Source organism: Nannobrachium achirus, assembly GCF_963921795.1.
Source record: "Nannobrachium achirus genome assembly, chromosome: 21".
Taxonomy (NCBI): Eukaryota; Metazoa; Chordata; class Actinopteri; order Myctophiformes; family Myctophidae; genus Nannobrachium; species Nannobrachium achirus.
In genome coordinates, this window is record NC_137828.1 from 30750452 (window position 1) to 30775854 (window position 25403).

At 41.0% G+C, this 25403-nt stretch overlaps 1 protein-coding gene across 2 annotated transcripts in view; it reads left to right on the forward strand.

Annotated features, from left to right (window-relative positions):
- The window catches only part of mtrr (5-methyltetrahydrofolate-homocysteine methyltransferase reductase), a 55225-nt gene extending 30141 nt beyond the window's left edge, over nt 1–25084 (forward strand). For both annotated transcript variants that reach the window (XM_080752093.1, XM_080752092.1), the window contains exons 13-15: nt 14123–14215; nt 21557–21751; nt 23880–25084. In XM_080752093.1, coding sequence (XP_080608219.1) covers nt 14123–14215; nt 21557–21751; nt 23880–24024 — 433 coding nt within the window. In that variant the 3' untranslated portion in view covers nt 24025–25084. The remainder of the gene's footprint in view (nt 1–14122; nt 14216–21556; nt 21752–23879) is intronic.
- Nucleotides 25085–25403: the final 319 nt, after the last annotated feature.

The window sequence follows — 25403 nt, forward strand, 5'->3', positions numbered from 1 at the left end:
TTTTCTTCAGATGTAAACAAACATGGCTGCCATGTTTGAAAGAATGGGTTGGTATGGGGGTTAAACATGCAATTTCGTGATCGCGATCATGCCTAATACATTTCTGGAGGTCCACATTTTTTTTTTTCAAAAACGGCCCAAACTCGGGAAACTCGGGGTTGGCACAGGGGTAGTACCTTTTCAAACTCGGGGAAACTCGGGGTTGGCACCAGATGTGTTAAACATCCTTTAAGCCTCTGACAAAGCCACCCCGGCATTTTGAGGAATCACGACAATGAACTCATTTTGTTGAATGCAACGTTTAATTAGAAAGCTTAACAAAAAATTGTGTACATATTTTTGGTCAAAACTGCAGAAACTCTCCCACAAAGCATTGCAAATGACATTTATTTCCTGAAATGTATCCCATAAACCACGGTCAATTTAGTTATCCAGGCCAGGATATGGCCTGACAAGTAGTGATTTTCATCTCTGTGGACGCTCTTCTCTTCATATTTAAAACAGTGCATCATATTTGCAAAAGAAAGACGCTTTTTTTTTCCTTCTAGTTTTTACTAAAACTAGAGTGATTGCATACATACGTGGGGTTTCTACATGAGCATATAGAACCATTTTACAACCACAAGCCTAGTGGAAAGTGTTCATTGAATTGTTACGACTTTGTGGCTGATACGGTAATTAAATCCCCTATAGTGAAAATGAATGGGCAGTTTACTTCTACAGGTCCTCACTGCAATGCCCTATAAGGCTGAGTAGGCTGAATACCAGTCTTGACATAGGGCCTACATACCGAGCATGCGTATGGTCGTTGTTGGGTGGAAACCTCATATGCCCAAAACGGCTATTCTTGGGGAAATGGGGAAAAAAGAACCTGTGTTGTGTTGTTATTATTTAGTCAAAAGCTCTGACTCTCAAAAGCAGGGGCACATCTAGGTCTCTACTACAAGGGTATTCAACAGGGGGTCCGGGACCCCTAGGGGGTCCTCAGATTCACTACATGGGGTCCTCCAAACCTTTGTGTGATAACATTGAACACCATATATGGGCATAAAGATCTGCCACTCCAACATTACTTCTGAGACTCCTACATTCAATCCCTCAGATACTGTGCACAGTCTGCACACCCCCCCTGGGTAGAGAACTAGTTATTATATTTTTTATTATTATACATTTTTAATTATAACATTTTATAATTCTGTTACATCTGCTCACTAATTATCCACTCCTGGCTCCTCAGTCCACAGTTTTCTTTCCAAAAACCATTTACATGTAAAAGCTCCAGAAATATTGCATAATCCTGCGTGCCTTCCTATTGGCCTAGTCAGCTTGCTATATTGCACAGAACATTCTCCTTATATACCACCTACAACCTGTGTTAAAACAAGGACACTGTTGTAAATGAACAATGTTTACTTTATAAAAAAAACATGTGGTCAGTGGTGGTCACTCAGATGCTCTTAGTTTAGATTCCTCTTAGCTAGGCCAGCGAGCGCCCCTGAACTTTGACTTTCAGTTGCATTATTGCACATACTAGGTATAGCCTTAATGCAATAATATTATTTCATAATTGAAATACATTTTTTCCTTCACACACACACACACACACACACACACACACACACACACACACACACACACACACACACACACACACACACACACACACACATTTCAGCTGATTTACCTACTATTACGCTACGTGCGCATTTGGGAGACATCGCTACTGTAGTTAGGGATGCCCCGATCACGTTTTTTTTGCTCCCGATCCAATACCGATCAAATATTATTGCTTCCGATTCGATTCCGATCTTTCCCGATCCGATCTTTTGGCAAGGCATTAAGAAAAAAAAATTCTATTCATTCTATCACTTAGTGTAGCACTGAATCAACAAATTAAAAACAAAGCTTATGAGTAGTGTATAGTGATATAGGCCTACTAGTGCAGTGTTTCTCAAGCATTGTGCAGCGGACCTTTGGTGTGGCCTTTGAAATTTGGCAGTGAAGTCACGATTTAAGGACTTTTAAAACCTGTTTAATACCTCAAAAAATAAAATAAAATAGACCATTAGAGCATCAAAAATAATCAACAAACTATATAAAAACTGGTAAAACATTGGCCATTTTTAAAGTTGAAACAAAATAAGTTAAGAACCAATTAACCAGTCTGCTTGAAAAGTATGCATCTGTAGCTGCTAGTTGACAGTGCAGAGAGACATAATTGCCTTCCTTTGATCCATTAACTCATATGCTGCCATTTAACAATACCTTCGTACTCTTTAACTGCCATTCGTCTCCATAGACTTCCATGTAATTCATAGTGCACGGATCATGCACACCCATGCCTAGATAATGCACCACGTGTGTCCACATTGCTCACAGCTTTCAAACAAAAAAATCCGAATGGAAATCCGTTCAGGCATTCATGAGATAGCAGCCATTATGTTTTACACTGTTGTGAGCTTGGAGGTCTGCTACCTGAGTTGTATGGGGGTTGTATGGGGGTTAAACAAGCAATTTCGCGATCGCTATCATGCCTACTAACGTTTTTGGGGTCCCAAAACATTTTTTGAAAAAAAAATTCTTTTGAATTTTTTTTTTTTTTTTTTTTCAAAATGGCGGAAATTCTCGGGTTCCTCGGGCGTGGCAGGGAGGGACATCGCGAAATTCTCGGGTTCCTCGGGTTTGGCAGGGTATGAGTTAACAAGGGGCCATTACTACTTATTGGCATCAGCTGGCAGCTGGACACAGAGTCTGACACAATCACCTCCCCTCTGCAGGGCTCTCTGTCTGTCTTATTTCTCCAAAAGCCCTTGAATATGATTGAAAATGATTAAGGATTACTGTGATTATGGTAAGCTTACATTTCATATCGCATTCACCTTACCTGTAACTTTCACTACTCCCAGAATTATTATTATTTTTTTTTCTTTTCGATATTTTTTTCCCATCTCCGATCTTATAAAAATGACCATATCGGCATCCGATCACGTGATCGGGATCGGGCAACACTAACTTTAGTCTATTGGAACTTACGTGGATTTTAGTTTGGTCAATTGGATTTATCTATACTATAATTTTGCGAATGTCTGAGTGAGTGAGTGTCTGTCTGTCTGTCTCAGCGTTTCTCCTCGGTGGCTGGAGCAATTGATCTGAAATCGCATCACCATCAGCATATGAACACACCTGACATAACTGTTGGCTGGCCCTCTTTCAGATGTTGTCATGTAGATCGGTACACAGTATCTCTGTAGCCTTTAAACGAAACGGGTATCTTACATTGATGCTCCTACATATTATCATGCAAACACAGTTAAAGTTACTTTCCATCCCTCATATACTGTGTGCACAGTGCACACATCCCATAACCCACACACTGCACATCATTTCGGAGCTCATATCTTTGAACGGGTAAGGGCTAGTTGTATTAACATACTCTACCGTAAAGATTGGAGAAAAATACATGTTGTTCATTAAAAATAAAAATAAAAGTTACATAGTTCTGTTTTAATTTACAAATAAAAACGTAAATCATTGAAATATAGAGATACATGGTTTCTGGCCGACAGGCATGGCAATGTTAGTCATTCTCTTGGTCCGTCCAACATTTTGATCCCAAACATGATGCCATGAAAGCCACACGCTGGATTACCATGGAATTTGCTGTGCACCGTCACACTCCCAGGAGGATGACCCATACTGATTTAAGTGACCCCATGGCCTTTCCTCATTAAGCCAAAATATCCACTTTTACAGGATAAAGATGAACTCAAAATCGAACTGGTCGATTGCCATGAAAGCGCATTTCATGTTCCCTAACCATTTGAGTGACCCATGCCATTTCTTCTAGCACCACCCTTAGGCCAGAATGTCCAACTGTTAAACTGTCCAACTCTTTTAAAATCACTTTATAGTTTTGTTATAGTAATAATCTACTGTCCTTGAAGGAATATTTGTCTTCACATACTTTATTTTATTGTTTGCAGTATGTTAAGGCTTCAGTGAATATACAATTTATAAGCTCTATGCACTGTATAGCAATGTCAGCCGGTTCAAACCACTTTGTTGTATAGTGGCAGATAAACAGTAGTAACGGATACATGAGGTTAAAATGGTAACAGATTTAGAACATAGACCATGTGCAGGTGAGACATCATTTAGCAGCATAGGGTATTGGGGGCTCTTGCTCTCATGGTACAAAGATTTGAAAGTGATGTATCGATGCAAACTTCAGGAACACGTATTCAGCAAATTTATATTTCTCACAATGGTGGCATACTGTATCAGTGGTTCTCAAACTTTCAATGACCCCCAGTTTGGTATGCATCAAGGCCACGGAACAAGTATACAAATGTAACCAAATGGCCTCGGAAGGGTCCATTAGGTTCCATTTGTACACTCTCAGAGTTACAGACTGGTACGGGTCCATTTGGTTACCTAAGGTGGTATACAAATGTGCTGTTTTGACTCAATGACCCTTATTCAGCCTGTGCTTCACAAATGAAAGCCAGGTAAAAAGTTCTGAAAACATAGGAGAATGTCTAGCACCCTGATAGAATGGTGACTTAATGTGTGACAAAGGATTATTTTAAGAGAAAATGCATTAATATATGAACATCATTAACATTCAAACTATGCATATCTTTGAACCAACAATTGCATAAGACCTGGTTTAAAGCGACAATTTACAATTTAAGCATTTAGCAGACGCTCTTAATCCAGAGCGACTTACAATAAGCAAGGTAATACATCAGTACATCAACATCAATCCATCAACTGGAAAGAAAGTAGGCAAATTTAAGAAAAAAATCACCTATTCATAAAAATGTAATAAAATTAGATGCTATCTAAATTACATGTATGGTCAATTGAGGGTAGGTATAAGTGCCATGGGCTAAGGTGAAGTCTGAATAGGTGAGTCTTCAGACCACGGCGGACACAAAAGTCGATGTGTGGCGCTATGGTGTAGCGCTCCATGGACGGCCGTTAATCTGGCAGACAGGGCTGTGAACACGTCAGGGATTATATCGGGTGCTTCAGTTGTCCCAGCAGGAATAAATCAAGCCCTCTCCAAAGCCACCGTTTATGACTTCATCTGTAATGAACAACCACGGGTCAGGTGAGAGCAAAGAGATGTATTGATTTCGGCATAAAGAGTTCAGGGGGTGGCGAGTGTGTAAATGTAAATCATGACTAGTAATTGCTGAGGAGGTGAAGTGGGGATATTGACCGTTGGCTCTTGGCTGCACTCTTTCCTATATGCACAATCGCCGATCAACCATGCATGCATGTCTACACACTATACAACGAAAAGGCTTACTACAATAAGGTTATGATTAGGGATGGGACGATCGTGATAAAAAAAAACGCTCAGATAATCGTATCGTGGAGATTTCATTTATCGTGATATCGTCCTCCGTCATGCACTGGGATCAATTCACCTTTTATTTGCCGAGCTGCATATCCGGTACAACTTAAACCCTCTATAATTGGTAAAAGGTACTTGTAATATACGTACTTGATACAGTCTTTTTTTTCACTATCAAATGTCTTGTCCAAAAAATAGCAGATCTACACGCGTTGTGAGCTTGTAGATCTGCTATTTGTTCGGCAAATGATCGGCAAATGTTCCGCCCCAGGATAATGGATTTGGATTATCGCTATAATATCGTAAATCGCGATTTCTTTTGTCACAGTAATCGTGATATGAAATGTTCATATCGTCCCATCCCTAGTTATGATATCATGTATGTATGGTAAAACAATGGGTAGGGTTGAGGTTTCGCTTCCTAGTATTACTGTGGTATTGTCTTGACATTAAAGCCCTGTAAAATGCAAGTTTATGAATAAGTATGTGTCAGAGAGGGGGCCAGAGGGCAAGAGAAACCTTGCAATGAATGATTGTTTTACAACAGCAACAAAAGCTTTACAATGACAATTGTAATTGGATAGGTTAATAACAGCTGTTGTTATTGAACAGCTTTGCGACTTTGCGAGACAGGTTAGTAACACCGGCTTTGTAACGCAAACAGAGATTCTGGTTGGAACGGCGTTGTAACAGGCAGCAATTCCCATTGGATGGGTTAATAGAAGTGATTCCCATTGGAGGGTTTTGTAACAGTGATTCAACACATGTACATTTATCCACGTTTTCATTAGGATTGGCAATCAGGAGGACCGTTTTCACATGCCCTCGTTGGCTGCAAAAGTTCTGGTATTGCCTGATAAGCCCTGTTTTAATTTGTTTTCTAACGGAATGGTACTTTATACTGTACTCTCGCGAGAGGTGACTGAAAATGTTATTCTCCCAGTACTTTCAGTGAAAATTAGGTCGCTTGCTGTAAAAATCTGAATGGCAAAACTTCTGCCACACAAGATAAGTGGCCGTTTTCACATGAATTTCAAATTCATTTTTTTTTTGTTCTATCCTGTACTTTACTTTACTTTGATGTCCTGTGCAGTAGACTATAGTCAATGTCTTTAGTCTATAGCTGTTGTGACATCACATTGTTGTGACATCACATTGTTGACATTGTGACATCACATTGTTGTGACATCATCTCTTCAAAGATCAAACCCTGGATATCCATACATGGAGACGACTGGATCATCACCTAGATCACGAGTCACACTTGCAAATGAATTACGTCCTTGTCCCTTTTATGCCCATTATGGAGATCCCTGTCCTTTACATCTGATTCCCAGATGGAGACGACTGGACCATCACCTACTGTAGATCTCCATATATGGAGCTGACCTCTACATCTGATTCCCAGATGATGCACTCTGAGGGCAACCACACTGCGCGACCCCGCCCTTTAGCGAGAGGTCGCTTTTCGCCCTTAGGCGTCTTACTGGTACTTTATACTCTCACGAGAGGTGACTTAAAATGTTATTCTCCCAGTACTTTCAGTGAAAATTAGGTCGCTTGCCATCAAAATGTGAACGTCAAAAGTTTCGCCACACAAGACAAGTGGCCGTTTTCACATGAATTTCAAAATGTCCACTTTACTTCCTGTACAAACGGGGCAAAAAAGTCGGACTTAAGGGTTTTTCCAGGGTGATGTGTGCTCATTGAGCCAGAACAATAGCCACCTGTCACCAAGACGCCTGTGCCTTTTTAGTCCGAGTGACACGTCTGGCTTGGAGTGGCCTCGTATAAATGAGGTTGTGTCCCAGTCAACCAGAATTGTCTTTCAATCCCCTAGATGTGTGCTCTCTGTTGTGACGTGTAGTGTGCACCAAGTGGGGTGATTGTTCTCAGAGCTGACATGGGGAGTGTCAGCACTATAAGTGATCGCTGTCTGCGCACAACAGTGGTTCTGAACCTTTTCAGGACGCGACCCCGCAAAATGATCATATTTGAACTGGGGACCCACATAAACCCTGACAAGCACTTGGAATTGTAGGAGTTGAGTTTGACTGGGTTCCACAGATAAATATTGTGCAAATAGCAGATCTACAAGCTTACCACCAGGCCTCGCAACGCTTGTAGATCTACTATTTTCCACAACGTTTGCCTCTGTCTTACATTATTTAACATATTATAGATTGTTAATTACTTTTGATGCAGTAATGGTCTTTTTCTTTTCTTTACTTTTCTTTTGTTTAGGTATCAAAAAAGTCTTAAAGTCCAATTGACACTTTACTGTCATCTGGGGACCCCCCTAAAATCAGACCCACTGTTTGAGAACCACTGGCGTATAACACTGACCTATTTCTGAAGACGACGACGGTAGCGCATGAGCATTACATTTTACTTGGCCTTTTTTTTTTTCCTTTTACATTGAACACCGGAAGATAAAAAAGTACATTTCTGTTTGCATTTTAGGCTTTGTAAATAAATATTGCACATGGCCGATATGACAAATAACTTATGACTGACTGGCACAATGACCCAAATAAATAATGTACTATACTATGGCCAAAACAAAACAGACCATAAATATAATATGTTATACTTTCAAAAATGTATTTAAAGAAAGCTAAAATAGCAGATCTACAAGCTCACAACGTGTCACAACTCGATGTATGCTTGTAGATTGGTTATTTCTTTAATGTTTTCACATTTTTCAAATCTGTGCAAAAATAAATCTCAAATTATTGCGATAATGTAATAATAATTGTGACAGGCATGGATAGACGTTAACGGGGCTTGAGAGTTGCCTTTACCTACCGTATGTTACATAAAAGTATTGATGACAGCTAACATAGGGACTAATCACACTGCTGTCTGGAGAGATTGAGCCAGAGTGGGCGTGCTCTGGTAGACAGGACACTGATTAACCACAAGCATGAGACTTCTGGTCCCCCCGCTTCTTCAATGATCAACAGTCATTTCAATGATTATTACACCGTGGCCGACTGGCCACATCTATTAGAGTCATTATGGTAGCAAACCCCCAACACTTGCCATGCACAATATATGCGATCTGAAGTCTGTGTCCGATCAATCTGGGAACCCATCGTCAAAGAAGAAAGGGCGACACCTATCGGTCTAGTGTCCGATCAATAAGTCTGTCAATTAGGCTGCTCTCAACCATGCCTGGCTGAATTTACTCCTCTGTGAGTTGTTTTTGTTGTTATAACTTTACTTTGATGTCCTGTACAGTAGACTACTACAGTATAACAGCATTATGATATCAAATCCTTGATCTTTCTCACAAATGCTTTGAGTAGCTATAACATAGGCTACAAGTCAGAGAAGTTATTGAAGACATGGAACGAGTCCAAATGAAGCTGCTTGGTAAGCCAAGTGACTTAATAATTGTCTATTTATTTTCTCGTTGTGTACAGCTGGTTCTTTGACATCTGTACGGGACCTTATCATGATGTAAAAACATATATTCCATCTCTACTGACCCCCTCCCTCACTTAAAAAAATGGTTCCAGCTCAAGGTTCCTGGTTTAAATTAGTTGAGAAGATATAAAGTTCTGCTTATGAGTTATGACCTCTCAGAGAACAAACTGTACCAGACACCAGATTTAAAATTCAAGCATGCAAATAGATTTCAAGATGTCACTTTTTAATTAAATATCAGTCAAAACATCGGTAATTGGTGGTCTCGGACACAAAAATCTGTCTTTATTCAGGCTCAAATCTTAGTTTTTAGTTTTTTTTAAGCGTTATTTCAAAGAGGCTCCTTTTGTTGTGGGAGGAGGAAGCCATATGAAAGCATCCATCAGGCACATCTTATTTCTTAGCATCATCCTTTTTCTCCATCGATCTCTCTCTCTTTCTCTCTCTCTGTGTCTCCTTACCAGCTGTGTATTGTGTCGGCGGAACGTGAAAAGCTGTCATGGGGCACGGCGGTGTACACAATCTGACTCGAGATTCCAAATAAAGAAACCCACTGCTGATGCTGCATTCTGATAGGAGATAACAATCACCATTATGTCAGCAGGATGATGTATGCTGCCTCAAGGTCCGAGCTAGCAGCAAAACGACACAGGGACACTTCCGTTCTCCAATCTCTAAGCCCCCCACGCACGCACACCCACTCGTACACACACACACACACACACACACACACACACACACACACACACACACACACCTCCACCTCTGTCAATCGATGCCTGTTTTCGAAACTCCTTTGTGCTAGTTTGTAGCTATAGTAACAAGTGTAAGTAGGGAACAGCTAAAAGGTCAAGAGTAAACGCTGTTTGAGAAGACCCCGGGCAGTCTGCTATTGATTACAGTCTGAGTGTAAAAATGAGTAATGGGGCGTGAGATTCTCACAGTCAGGATATTGGGAAACCTTTCTATGTAGGCCGTAGTGCTTTTAGTTAAAGGGATATCATTAAGCTTCTGTATCATTACGTTTTTTTTTATATCAACCAACTAGTTGCTTGGATCTTGTTAACTCTTATACTGCTTTGGACGTTCCTGTTCGCCCCAATTCTCAAGAGACCTCCGCGCCAATACGGCGCTCGTTCGCGTTCGTTCGTTTACCTTGTTGATGTCCTTAAGCTGATGAGGGGTCGCGCCGCTGTGTACTGTAAACACATTTTCCGCGGTGATGGTGTAAAAAATCCATTATGCGTTAACATCAACGGAGACCAATTCACTTCCTTGTTGATTCCTTGTGGCTGTGAGGCTCTGTGGCCAGTGACTGGTCTGAATGCACGGCAACACATAACAGGCAAATTCACATTCATTCTCGCATGACGCCGACCTCTGCTGCCTGGCAGACCAAAGTGCACTATTGCACAATCAAAAAATAAATAAATAAATAAATGTCTATCTATCTACTATAACGTCGCAAAGGTAAGCCGCTTTTTGATGGCACCAGACCCAATAAATAAATAAATAATCTGGCAGTAGGAGAGTTAACAGGCGTAATGAGACAGTTTTCCAATTCAATTCCAATTCATCGGTCTTCTTGCTGATTACAATTGGAGTGTTGTGCACTAAGGCTGGGCAATATATCGAAAATGTTCCTATAACGAGGTATCAACATGCAAGGTATACAAGGGTGGCTTGAAATGAGGTATTGGTGTATTAATTAATTTATTAATTAACAGACACACTATGCATGCACGTAGCATATGCAAAAAAGCAGTCCATCTGTAACCAGGTGTCGTTATTTCAATAAAACCATTGTTGGAAAATGGGAATAAGGCATTACATTCTTTGTGTACTGTACTGTCCAATGTGCATGCATGGATATGCTATTCATTGTTTTACAGGCAGTGGACCTAAAGCAGAAAAACATTACAAACTATAATGCAATTGTTTTACTAATATTGTGAGTAATATCGATATCGAATATCCTAATATCCCCCAGCCTTATTGTGCACATTGTGGTGCTGTATTGTGCTGAATGCAATGTAAAGTGGGCTGCAGCAAAGTAAAAATGTAGTTATTGTTGTGTGCAGGGTTTATTTGTTTAGTTTTTCATTGACTTGAGAGACCTTCCCATCGGCCCATACACAGGGCAGCAAATCATATCCTCACCGCCGAACACGATTGGGACATTATGAGATCGCAGTTTGCAGTGCACCGTGCCCCGGTGGATCACAGAGTAAGAGTGTGTACCACATTAAAAAAAAAAAAGCTATAGTCCTTCCCACATCTTTCGCGGGTTCGAAACTCACCTGGGGCTCTTTACTGCATGTCATCCCTCCTTTCTCTCTTCCACCTTTCCTGTCGTCTCTGTTCACGGTCTGTCTAAAATGAAAGCGCAAAAGGCCAAATATTTACATCTGTAGGAGTAACCGCAGTGTTAACATACTATTTCTTTACCTCAGCATCCTTTGCACTTACCTTCCACCTAGGGCTGTCACGATATGACATTTTACATGACGATTAATTGTCGCTCAAATAATTGCGATTAACGATTTAATTGTGTTTTTGTCGTTGACAATTACATTTCTGTTTGGCTTTTAGGCTTTGAAGTTGCACACGGTAGATATGACACATAACCTAAATATACAAAGAAATTACTGACATATTTGACAACTTTATACTTGAAAATGAACATTGATAGTGGAAATAGCCGATCTACAAGCTCACAACGCGTCGCGATGCGACGCGTTGTGAGCTTGTAGATCTGCTATTTCCACTATTTTTGACTGGAAACGATTATGACGATTATGAAAAATAATCACGATTATGTCAAATAATCACGATTAGACGATTATGTAATAATTGTGACAGCCCTACTTCCACCCGCTGTTCCTCTGAATGGCACTGAAAGGTGACCGCCCCCAAATGGAGTGCGCTGGCAATGCTGCTGTCCCCTGTGGGACTGTGGTGTCGCAGACTGCTTCAGTGTTGGCTCTGCGGTGTGATTTGTATTCTGGAGATGTCGCCGGTGTGGTCTGCTCCGAATGGGATTCTGGTTTTTCATATTGGTATTGATCCCTCCGGGGCAGGCGAGGAGAAGGAGATAGACGAAACCGCTAAAATGAGTTTACTTCGGGGGCTGTTTGCACATCTGAAGAATCTCATCCAGGATGCTAATGGTTGGGGATCAGAGCGTTCCGAGCAGCTCTGCCGCGCAGCTATCTAACCTGACCCCATTCTACTAGCACAAAGTTGAGACAAACTTATGTGTACAAAAACTGTCAACGTCCCTTCAAATTCATTGAGGCGAGGCTTTGTCTCGTATGCTTATTCAGACCGCACACAATTTTGTCGTGCCACAGAATGGCCGGCATCACTCTTTTAATACCTTTTTAGGCACTATACAACTCCATCAATTGTCACACTTATTGGCTGCCATTTTGTTATTGTGACCATAGAGAACTCAGCACTTTTTGGAGGGGTGGGGGACAACCTGGGTCATTCAGTATATGAATGGCGCATGTTGGGGAACATTGGAAGCAGAAGTCTTATCCTCAAGGTGCAGCGACACGGCACAAAGGCCCCACTCTCCGTGCCTCTCTTTGACATCCAGAGGACCCATTGTCCCCTTTGGTAATTTCAGCAACATTCCTCTCTTTCTCCTTTTCTCTCTCTTTTCATCCTTCTGTCCCCCCTTTTGCCAGATGGGGATAATGGATAAGGCCTGGTCCTTCAGAGGGTCACCTGACTGATGGCATTGTAAAAGGTTGGGGGTCAACTGTTGTTATCTGCACGGTGCTGTCACCTCCCCGGCAGGTGTGCAGCGTAGATAGCAGCATCCTCGGTGCTTGGAGCCATCACGCTGCCATTATTTGCAAAGCATTCTGGGAGCCATGCCAGGTTTGCAGGGCCACAAGGGGAATGACTTTTGCAGCAGCAGTGGTTTCACATGCAAGTACAGTCGAAAAGACACATCTGTGCATGCATGCATTGCACACGTGTCGTGTACTCTCATGCATGCACCGCAGAGGACTTGAGCCAGTTCAGCAACAGTTCATGGTAGGGGTGTAACTATACTAGAGGTTTGCGGGCCTTCGGCCCGCTCACATCTAGTTAAAAAATAAATAAATAAATAAATAAAAATAAATAAATAAAAAAGTGGAAAAAAAAAAAAAAAAAAAAAATGGGGGGGAACTATTGTGGCGGAACTATTGTGCCGCAGCGCACGTTTCCGGTCGGACATATTTGACCGCCGGACGCACTTCCGGTGTTCGCAAATCTTTCTTGTGTGGATCAGCTGCCTCTGAGATTGAGTGGGCTGAGTGGGCTGGGCGTGGACAGCGTGGGCTGGGTGGAGCGTAACCGTGACAACAGCTGCTTGCAGGCTGGTGCAGGCTTGTTGTATGGGCTGGTGTAGGGTTACAGATCCATGGGCTGGGCGGACGTTAAGATCCCCTGGACTGGGGGACGTTATAGCCAATTGGAGTGCTGCATTTGGTCTGTTGGTGACAAACAAATACCGCTGGCTGCAGTTTACAAATGTAATATAAGATAGTAACTGAATCGAATATTCAATTTTAATTTGCAACGAATCTACTAAATCGTTTGCAAAAGCAAAATATCGTACCTTTTTGGTATCGTATCGTTTTACAGTGCAGATTATCGGTATCGAATCGTTTTGCAATGCAAACAATCGATTGTATTTGTGCTAAGTATTTGTGCTTTGTATTTAGCAATTTTAAGAAGGAAAATTAAAAAGAGAGGTCAAGTAACTTTTCCGTTCCATATAGCTACTCTTGGTCTATGGATAAATGTGTATAATCTCTATTCTATGTCAAGGTGCAGGTTTGTTCATATGTGTTGAAATATAATGTCCATGTATTTGCTAGAGAATCACAGTGTTTACCTATTTATATCTTTAATAATAGATTTTCCCTTAAAAAGCCTGCACTATTGACATGTTTCACACAGATTTAATTTCTTTGCTAAATAGTTACTATACCGATTTTAAATCATTGAATCATATCGTTTCACCATGAACGAACGAATATCGTCCATGTATCGTATCGTCCATGTATTGTGATACGTATCGTATCGCTATTAAATGTATAGTTACACCCCTAGTTTATGGTGATGCGATCCATCTTGCTGTTTGTGGGTAATTAAATAAGTAATATCCTCATTGCAGCACACACACTCATTCCTATGCATTTGGACATTGTTGTGCTTGGTCGATTGTCTCTGGAGACAGAAGTTAAAGGACTCTGTTCTCTCTCCAGTCTAGCTGTTTCTTGATATTGATTGACCCACTGAGATACTCTAATTGCCTTTTAGGGAGAAGGAGAGGCAGATGAAGCCTGAGGCCCTGTTTGGTGAGACCTGGTTGTTCTTTGGCTGTCGCCACAAAGACAGAGACTACCTTTTCAGGTAAGTTAGATTTATTTCCCTCTAGTGTGACAGAGTGGGACACCAATGATTGATACACAGTACACACACGCACGCACGCGCACACACACGCTGTGGGACTGTTGAAAGGCACCTACACCCCTACAAACCTACAGACCTATTGACTTTGAATAGTAAGTGGGGTATAAAAAAAATACACCATACAGTATATCATGAACGCAAGATCCAATTATTAACCCCAATTGTTGAGGGGCCTCTATAGAGTGCACCTATAAAAGCACTTTCACTTCTGCCCATAGGGGGAGCCACAAATGGCAAGAGTTGTACTGTACTGCAGTGGTTCTCAACCTTTTCAGGCCGTGACCCCCAAAATAATCATATTTTAACTGGGGACCCCCCCCCCCACACACACACCCTGACGAGAGTTGAGGCATTACATTTTGTATAACACGGTTCTATTGTGAAATTAGCACAATTTCACAATTTCTGCCTGCCTGTTTAATTTGTCATTTTAGAGGTATTAAAAAGTCCATAAAATGCACTACACTTAAACTTCATGTCAGTTTGTTTACTGTTGAGTGAGAAAACAATGTTGCACATTAAGTTAATCATCTGGGGACCCCCCAAAATAATTTGGGGAACCCCCTGGGGTTCCCGACCCACAGGTTGAGAACCACTGCTGTACTGTATGTCGTAGAAATAGAATTTCCCTTGCAGCTTCCTCGGGTCATGGCAGCTGAAACCAAGGACTTGCACAGCCTTGGGTAGTCCACATGTCCTGGTGGAGTTCTGCGCTCCGCAGAGCACCCCTCTCTAGTTACTGTTCACAAGGGTTAGAATCAGTACAACCTAGTCTTTCCTTCTGACCTTACATATAATTGAACAGAGGTCAGTCACCACTGTTCCACATGCTTCTCCTCAGTGGGTTGAGCAATTGATCTCAACTTGCACAAGGACATTGACTAGCATATGCACAAAATAATGATGCCTGTTTTTCACTTTCCCAAAAGGTAAGCTGTGTATTCAAGTTTTTTGTGAAAACACCGGAGATTGGCAGTTCGGCACATGGGATCTGTCGCCATGGCTACAGCCCACAAGCTGTAACCATGGCCAAAGGCAGTATTTCGCCAGCGGCTAGAGTTGATCATCCAGGTCATCTCTAGCCTCTGGCTACACACTAGCTGCCAGGCTGCCATGAAGACAGAACGCACAATATGCTGCAATCTTAAAAAGGACTTTCATTTAGGGTACACACACACACACACACACACACACACACACACACACACACACACACACACACGGTTTTGATATCATCTTCATAAAACAAAATGGGTTGCAGCGGCCAAGGTTTCCACGAGACGTAAATGGCTGGGTTATCACACACACCTGTCACACCTGGAGTCCACGGACCCCTTGGCTGGGTGTCCGCGACAACCAGCCCCACAAAAATGATTTCGTTAATTTTATTGTGTGCCCATCCTTCCCAAGCTGATTTCCCACTGCACGGCTGCTGCTTTGGGTATCTGAAAACAGGTGCCATTGACAGGTGTACTACCCAGTCAATGGCAGACAAGTAATCAAAAACGAAATCCTGTCACAGGATTAAACGGCATGCACGGATTAACATCTTTAATCACAGAGGAACAGATCATGGAGGTCCTTGTTTGTTCTCTGTTCTCTCCTGTTTCCTCTATCTCTCCATTAAATCGCCAACTCACAGTCAGGTAGCTTCGTGTTTGTTCCCAGCAGGGTTTTGTCAATAAGTGGACATTTCTGATGCACACCCCCTGCAGTGTTGGCCAGTGTGATTATGTCCGTCTGTGAAAATGTGTTTTCACTTTGCATAGATGGGAATACAAACAAAGAATACACCTGCAGCAGGATACATAACAAAAAGCCATCTCAAATTGGTTTCATCTCAGAGAGCAAAGAAATCAACCCTCGCCGCAAGTGTGGAATCCAATTTAATTCGATTTAATTTAATATGGATAAATACAGTGCGTCTGCCTTTTGATGTAAAACAAAACAGGCTCAGAAATCTTACGACAGAACGTGCACCAGCAGCAATACAATCGACTTGTTGAGCACTCTGAAAACTACAAATGTCTGTTGTGCTCACTCACAACTTCCACTCACCCTTTATAGTCTAGGCTCCAGAAACATTGCCACGGGCTGTTTGCTGTGTGTGGGCTTCAGACAGGTCTGGCTCTCGGAGCCCTGCGACTGTTGTGGTACACATCAAAACCGATATTTAAATGGGACCAATAACCATAGGTTAGTTGAATAATCGAGAAGGTTAGAAATAATTGCGATGTTGATTTGACGTCATATCACCCAGCCCTACCAGAAAGTACAACCATAAGTCTAAATCAGGGGTCTTCAACAGGGGGTCCAGGACCCCTAGGGGGTCCTCAGAGTTATTACAGGCGGGCCGCCAAATCCTTGTGTGATAGGATAATTCTTTTAAATGAACAACTTGAACTCTCACATCCATATTCCAAGGAGAACTTTAGCCAAAAATAGCAGATCTACAAGCTCTCAACGCCTCGCACTGCGAGGCGTAGAGAGCTTGTAGATCAGCTATTTTCGGCAAATAGGTTTGGTGTAGAGGTAAAAAGAGCAGACCAAGTACATAGTGAAAGGTCAAGTTTACAAAATATCGATTTAAGAGGTTACGTGTCTGAAAATACACATTAACTCATTCTGGGCGATCCCCGTAGAAACCGTAGATTTCCCGCTGTACCGCGGTGCCATGCCCATCGATCCCGGAAGTTTAATTAGCTTTAATCATTATGAAAGGATTAATCCGGTCATTTCCGGTCTGGACCGGATCTAGCTTTCCGTATCCGGTCTGAGCCTGGGCCATAGTCCCGCCTCCGTTGGTTTACAGTGTAACAGAAGAGAAAGCTACTCGGCGATGGAACACTCGTTTTTCAATCGGATTTTTGCGTTTGGAAACTTTGTTCCAGTCTCTACACGCCTGGATTATGATCCCCGCACATATCGTGCGTTTTGTGCGCGAACGTGTCCACTTGTTACCATAGCGCACAGTTGGCTTTTTTCAATGTTTTTTCATGTAAACACTGGCGGATAAGCAGGGATACAGCGTGGCAACGAATTTGTCTATTTCAATGGGGTTTTTTTTATTCGAAAGCTTGTCACCGAGTCTACAGTCTACTAGATGAGTCGCGCACAGATTGTGCACGATGTGTGCGCGTGCCCACGTTAAAAGGTAAGGACAATTTGGCAGCTGCTTACTACAGCTATGTTTAAAATGGCAGCAAAAATTGTTAACATGAATCCAACATACTGTAGACCAGGGGTCCCCAAACCTTTTCGAGTGAGGGCCTTTTCCCTTCTCTGATGGGGGGCCAGGGTCAGTTTGTAACAGAAAAAGTGTGACGATCACAGGGGTGCATATCGCAGGGGTTCAACGCGTCTGGTGACTGTACTCGCCGACAGACTCACGGCATTAAAGACATCTTTCTTCTCGGGACACACCTCCTCCACAACAACATTCAAACATTTCTTGACAAACTCTCCCTCAGTGAAAGGTTTACCGCCGCTTGCGATCAGCTGATCAACACGGAAACTGACCCGAACTGACGATTGGTTCAGCTGAGTTTGGCGTACAAATGTAGTCTGCTGAGCTAACAGTCCACTTTTTAGCTTTGAGAGTTTGTCTGCTCGCATTTGGCCTTGCAAGCTATCATACTTGTCTTTGTGACGGGATTTACATCATTGTTCAGGGGGCCGGGTCAAATGTGGAGGCGGGTCGTGTCCGGCCCCCGGGCCTTAGTTTGGGGACCCCTGCTGTAGACTGATGACAGTGCTGTTAAACAATAACAACAATAAACAAGAACATTTCACAATTTAAAAAAATACTCAAATTAAATATCCTGGCCAAATACAGCATTTCATAGTCTCATTATCATTATCACTTATTCGTACTTGTTAGTATTATTATTTCTATTATTATCTCTTACAATTACTTTGTAACATATCTCTGTTTCTTGAACTGTTATTATAATTGGAATGTATCAAGTCTATTTCCTTATACATTTTGTTTTTTAGTTTTTAAATATTTTTTTCTCTTTTTTCTTCTTTCTTTTCTTTCTTCTTTTCTTTCTCTTTTTTTTTGGAAAAAAAAAATAATAATAATCTGAACACTTATAATTAATCAATGACTTAATTCATGAACATGTAGGATAGGCATCCACAAGCTTTCAGCTTCTGCCTATTCCTTTTGATCACCTGTAATAATGATTAAATGAATGTATGACCTGTATGAATATATGATGATCAAATAAACTAAACTAAACTAAACTAAACTAAACTAAAACAAGTCTATGAATCTATCTATGAAATGGATTAAAATCTGCATCACACATTTATACAATATGTGGAGGGGGTCCCTGCTTCATCTCTCTCTCAGCTAAGGGCTCCTTGCTCTGAAAACGTTGAAGACCCCTGGTCTAAATCATCCCTGGTAGATAGGCCAGCTTGAGATGAGCCATGCTGTCTCATCTATTCATTTTTTACTCTCAAAAAGACGTCGTAATCATCACAGAAGTGAGAAAATGGAGAACCCTCGTTAGTGTCGTGTTGTGTAGCATATGGACTAATAACCAGGAGGGGCGATAGGTGTATTTTATCACAGAATTTGGTCTATTTTGGTGGGCTTTTTATAATGACTACCGAGGTAAAGGTAAATGTACCTGGCCAGTCTCCAATTCTGGGCACTGCAACTGAATGAATGAATGTGAGAAAACGAATGTGAGAGAACAAAGGCAACGACAGCACTAATTTCTATCTCTTTGTATTCATACCATGGCATTCATGTTTTATTGAAACATGCTACCCCAGTACCCCATGGAAAAGACCTTCAATATAAATGCGGACCATTTTGTCTCTCACTCACTAAAATGTTGCAATAGATGATTGTTGCCTATACTTTGAAAGCGAGATGACAGGTTTTTACCATCTGAACTGAAATGAACAAATAGATGAAACCATGTCCCACATCTTAAATGGTTGCCATGTATACAGGGGCCTCTACATAAATAGACATGACAGAATAGTGGATTTGATATCAAAAGATATCTCTTCCATTTTCAGGTCCTCCATCATGCTGTATAAGCATATTCTACTGTGAAGCCAAGCTCGTTAAAGGAGCTATAGTCAACTTTTTCTTGAAAAACGGATGCTAAAATAAAAATAATGTTTCGATATTTTATAAAAAAAAATAAGCTTCTATTCAGTGTTTCTATTCAAAGATGACCACAAAAAGCGTAAAATAATTATAAAATAATCATTTTGGCCATTGTCAGGCCGACACTTTGTTTACATTCTAGTCTAACACTATCAAAGAATAGACTAGAATGTAAACAAAGTGTCGGTCCGACAATGGCCAAAATGATTATTTTATAATTATTTTACGCTTTTTGTGGTCATTTTTGAATAGAAACAAATTATATGAAGCTTATTTTTTTATAAAATATTTTCGAAACATTATTTTTATTTTAGCATCCGTTTTTCAAGAAAAATGTGACTATAGCTCCTTTAATCCTGTGTAATGATGATTCTGTGTTTTCCAACATTGCAGCTTAACACCCCTGATGCTTTTGTTGTAAATGAAAACCATAGGGAGGTGTTCATTCTCGAGGTCGGCTGTACTTTTGACAACAGCTTGGAGGAAGCCTTTCTAACCAAAGTGATGAAATATCAACAGCTAAAGCAGACCTTCTCACAGCTAGGCTACAGCTGTAAACTTTTAGTTTTTATCTTCGTTAAAAACAGAGACATTAGACTCCCAACCACCCTAACAGAAAGCAAGGTTACAGCCAGCTCCAAGACTAGGAGGCTGATTGATGTGCATAACACTGACTGAACTTTGCATATGAAAGCCCCCTTTTTGCCAAGCTTATGCCAAGCTGAAATATTTTGCTCTTACCAAAGAAATCAGATGGGACATCCATAATGAATGATGAAGCTATAATCGAGAAAAGCTCTTTTCTACACCTAGATTTAAACCCGGATCTACTGCGCAAGTGCTGAAATGTTTTACCACAGAGCTAATAGAGCCTGCCTGCTTGCTCAGGGCAGAAATAGAATGTTGACATTCAGGCAGTAACACTCAAACCAGACACATCCATACAGTATGTCTCAGTAGAACAGCAGGGAGACCAAATACAATCACCCCTGAATCGATTGTATAAGTTAAATTGTATTAACATACACTCTACCATACAGGTTGGAGAAAATGTCATTGAAATCACTAAAAAGGTTACAGAAACAAAGTTGATATCTTTGAACCGCTTATATCATTTTGGAGTAGAAAGGTAGCTGTAAAGCAAGGAAATTCCCCATAATATGGGGAATAATATTGTCATAATTACGGTAATACATTTAGCATTTATCAAGTTTATTACCATAATTAGAGAGTTGTTGATGCAGTGTTTTTATCTGTCCTGGATTATGGGGATACAATTTATAGGCATGCCGCAACATCCACACTTAAATCTTTGGACTCTGTCTATCACTCATCAATTCGTTTTATTACGGGTGATATTTATGGTACCCACCACTGTATTCTATATAAAAAGGTTGGATGGTCCTCATTGACTGAAAGACGAGAGCTGCATTGGCATCTGTATTTATATAAAGCCATACTTGGAGATTGCCCTAAATATATTTCAGCATTTTTGGAATGGGCCCCCGCTGGACCCTACCACACCCGATCGAGTGGTTTCCCCACTTTTAAATTACCCACGGTCAATTCAGACTTTGGTAGAACTGCTTTCAGCTTCTGTGGCCCGGTGCACCCTGCCCAACCACATGGAACAATATGCAGGAAACATTAAAGCTGACCACTCTGATACACTTCAATCGTTTTAGATCACTGGTGACCAAACCAAACCAAATATGTAATTGTTTCTAAATTGGTATTAGTTTCTATTATAACTTTTATATGCCACATATGCCTTTTATTATTTACTATATTTCAATTTCTAAATGTAATGTGTTTTTGTTTTGTTTGTTTATCAACATTGATGTTGTTGATGTTTTACCTCTAATGTACTGCTCGACGACACTGAAAATGAGTCTAACGACTAAGCTGTAATTTCGAGAATAAATAAATAAATAAATGAATGAATTATGACTTATCTTTTTGACTTATCTTCTATTTGTCATCATGCTACAATTTCCATTTAGGAAATGTTGATCTAAAGTGGACTTCTTCTTTCGTGTATCATCATCCTTGATGATTGGTTGGCGACATTTTATTTAACAAGATTTCTTGTTATTCCATTTTTAACGGCAAGATGCCTCTCCTCCGCTTACTCTCTTTTACCCCAGAGAGGAGCTTGAGGGCTTTGCATCCAGCGGTACTCTGAGCCACCTCAGGGTGTGTTTCTCCAGAGAGGCCCAGGAGGATGAGACCACCACTGGCCCCCCACCAGGACCCAGATACGTCCAACACGACTTGCTTCTGAACAGCCAACATGTCACCAACATCCTGCTCAAACAGAACGGCTGCCTCTACGTTTGTGGGTGAGATGGACTTGGATGATGATGATGATGATAATGATAGTAAATACTGTAGTGTTATCATTATACGACAAACACGGTATACTGCTGATGGTCCATTTTAACAACTTTAAAAATTGTCATATCCCAGTGCAGAGAATCTTTTATTCGTCTCTTATTTTCACGTGGAGGATTTCAAAGACGAAAGTAAAAACTGTCATCAACTAGAAAAAGAAAGTGATTATGCTCGCAGGCTTTTGGCTTGCGGATGCAATTACAATTATGCGAAGAAGATTGTCACAGAACTTTCAGGAGTCGGTCCTTATCTCATCATAGTCGTTAACGCCTTCCACTTGGACACTTCACAGTGTTATTTTGAGTACTGCCAGTGCCAGATGTATGAAAAGCTTTCCCACACCTAGATTAAAGCTGTTAACACTTTGCTAGCCGAAATAGAATGGCTTGTTGTAGATTAGCCGTGGAATTTCTATTATTGTATTATGATCTGAGACATAATATTATGTTTATAAACATGAGCCCGCCACCCCTCCTTCTTGGACCGCGCCGTTGTTTTTTCTTTTTTTTCAATCCCCAGAAAAATAATAATTAAAAAGCCGAACTAGTTCGGGATCGGCACCCCGAACGTTAATAAGGTCCAAATAAAGCCGAACTAGTTCGGGATCGGCACCCCGAACGTTAATAAGGTCCAAATAAAGCCGAACTAGTTCGGGATCGGCACAATAAGAGTTAACCACTCTAAAAGCTCTGGGTTGATGGCCCAGCAGCGCTCAGCAATATCTCCATCCACTCCATCATACCAATGAATAAACTAAAGCAAGGGGGCTTCAACGTTTTCAGGCCAAGGACCCCTTAGCTGAGAGAGCGATGAAGCAGGGACACCCTCTACATATTGTATAAATGTGTGATGGAGATTTTCATCGATTTCATAGATAACCACTTAAATCGTTGATATTTTGTAAACTTGACCTTGGTCTGCTCTTTTTTACCTCTACACCAAACCTATTTGCCGAAAATAGCCGATCTAAGTTGAGAGCTTGTAGATCTGCTATTTTTGGCTAAAGTTCTCCTTGGAAATAATTATCCTATCACACAAGGATTTGGCAGTGCCCCTGTAGTAACTCCAAGGACCTCCTAGGGGTCCCGGACCCCCTGTTGAAGACCCCTGAACTAAAGTATATCCACACTACGCTGTACATAATACTTTCCTAGATAGCCTATACTTTCAGCTCACATACTGAGTGTACTAACTAGAACAGTGGTTCTCAACCTTTTTACATCAAGTACCACCTCAGAAAAGTACCACCATAATAACTGATGTTAAAATACAGGTGCGTAGTCCTACCCCATCCTATTCAGCTATGCACAGACACAGGAGGCACATGTATTCCTTGAATTCATGGTGATTTTGTAGTTTTTGTTGCATTCTTAAAGGGCCACTTCACCTCTGGGACAACTAGATCTTATTTTATTGTTGTTTGGGACACAATCAACACAATCCTGAGTTATTCTTTGTGTTCAATCTGTGTTTTGAGATATTGTAGTATTTCAGCTGTGCTAGTGATGCATTTTGCATCATATGATGCATTTTGCATCATCATGCTGCATCATACTGTATGATGCAAAACGCATCACTAGCACAGCTGAAATACTAAAATATGACCCGGTCATCAGCCAGATTTAGGGCCTACTAATAGTCTGTGAACTTCCCGTGCAAACTGCGTGAGTATGCTCATTTCAGCATGACTGGAGAGCCTATTTCAACCTATTGCTTGGTCAGAAGAACTACCTCTAGTAGAATACAAATATTACACTCCACTTACAGTTTGTCTTCTTACTTAATCTTTTTTGGGAGACTCCTCTGTGTAGCACCAGAGGGCAGCTCAAGTACCACCAGTGGTACATGTACCACAGGTTGAGAACCACTGAACTAGAATGTACAGAGAAACAGTCTTTCGGCTGGATTTATATATATATATATATATATATATATATATATATATATATATATATATATATATATATATTACAATTACTTGCACCCGCACAAATGCTCCCACCTAGGCCTACACCTCCAAACCAAGAAGACGGTCATAATTTTGATTTATCATCTGATTCTGCTTTCCATTACCAGGGATGCCAAGAACATGGCCAAGGATGTGAATGACACTCTGATCGAGATGATCAGAGCAGAACTCCAGCTTGACTCGTTGGAAGCCATGAAGATTCTTGCAGCATTGAGAGAAGAGAAACGCTATCTCCAGGACATCTGGGGATAAAGACGGATGAGAGCATTCATTGTGGGTATTGAAGCCCAGAGGTAGTTTACGCCACCTAAAAGTAACTAAACTGAAATAGATTGCAGCATGCTGGCCTGGGGATATCTGCTACCTACACCCATTTGGTCTGTGTTGTGTGTGTGAACAGAAATGACCTTGGCCAGGGCATTACTGCTGTTAGATTGGCCCTGTGGTGCAAGAGTACTTTTACTGGCGATGACCTTCTACGTTCTGGAGGAAAAGCTTTTACTTTCAGTCCATTGTTCAAACACTTGAGTGAAAGTGGAGAACAGTGAATCCTCTGTGTTGCAACGCATAGACATTTTCACTGTGGTTCGTTGAACTTGTGGTTTTAGCAATTTCTTTATGGTGGATTATGCAGAGGCAGGTTTCTCAACTCAGCTGTTGATCACATCTACTCCAAAGTAGATGTGATCAGAAGAGAAGACCATTTACTTCATTTATGCATGCTTGGTGATTTAAGTCTGAAAGTTATTAATGGAGAAAAATGAAATTATTTTTATGCCAAGCTCGACGGGGTCCCATTCATCATCATCCAGTTGTACCATATCAAAAGCAAAAATGTACTTCCACCCTTAACCTAGATATGATTACAACGCAGATGGAATTTCCATTTATTTTCCATCACAGGTCAAAATTATGCATGATGGAAGGATCAAGTCAAAGGACATTTTTATAAATGAGGCTGCTGGAGATGAAAATAATTGGCCATGATTTATCATGAAAATGCTCTATGCCAGTGGTTCTCAAAGTAGGATCCGGGGACCCCCGGGGTCCTTGAGGGGGTTCCAGGGGGTCCCCAGAAAAAATTAGCAGATCTACAAGCTCACTGTAGATATTTTACTTTTTTTCTTGCTCTATGCTGTATGCATCTCATTACTGACTGAATTTCTCTCAAATAAGTGGGTTTCTTTTCCCTAGCCTGCTTACCCAACACACCATCGCCAACCCCTATACCGATAACAGTAAAATCACAAACTGTTTTGAAACAACTGTAACTGTGCCTTTTTTATTTTATTTTATTAAAACAAATCTGTGTTTCTGAGGTTGCAATCTTTCTCTCTTTATTCCCTATAGGCATTAAATTGTTAACTTGTGCTCCAGTTATTAGCACAGAACGTTTGGGTGCAGGAAGTTGTGATGCTTGGAACGTAGTTGCATTGGCTGTTGCGGGAACCCAAGGTATTCTTCACACCTCGAAGAGGAAGTGGAAAGTTGTCGGTAGATAATGAGCTCTCTTTGAATAGAGATTTCAGTATTTAGAAGTATTTTGATTGCTCCAGGTGACTTTGGTCAGAAGTAGTCAACTAAAACTAAGACAAAAACTTTAGTTGACTACCTTACCTTTAAAAAAAAAA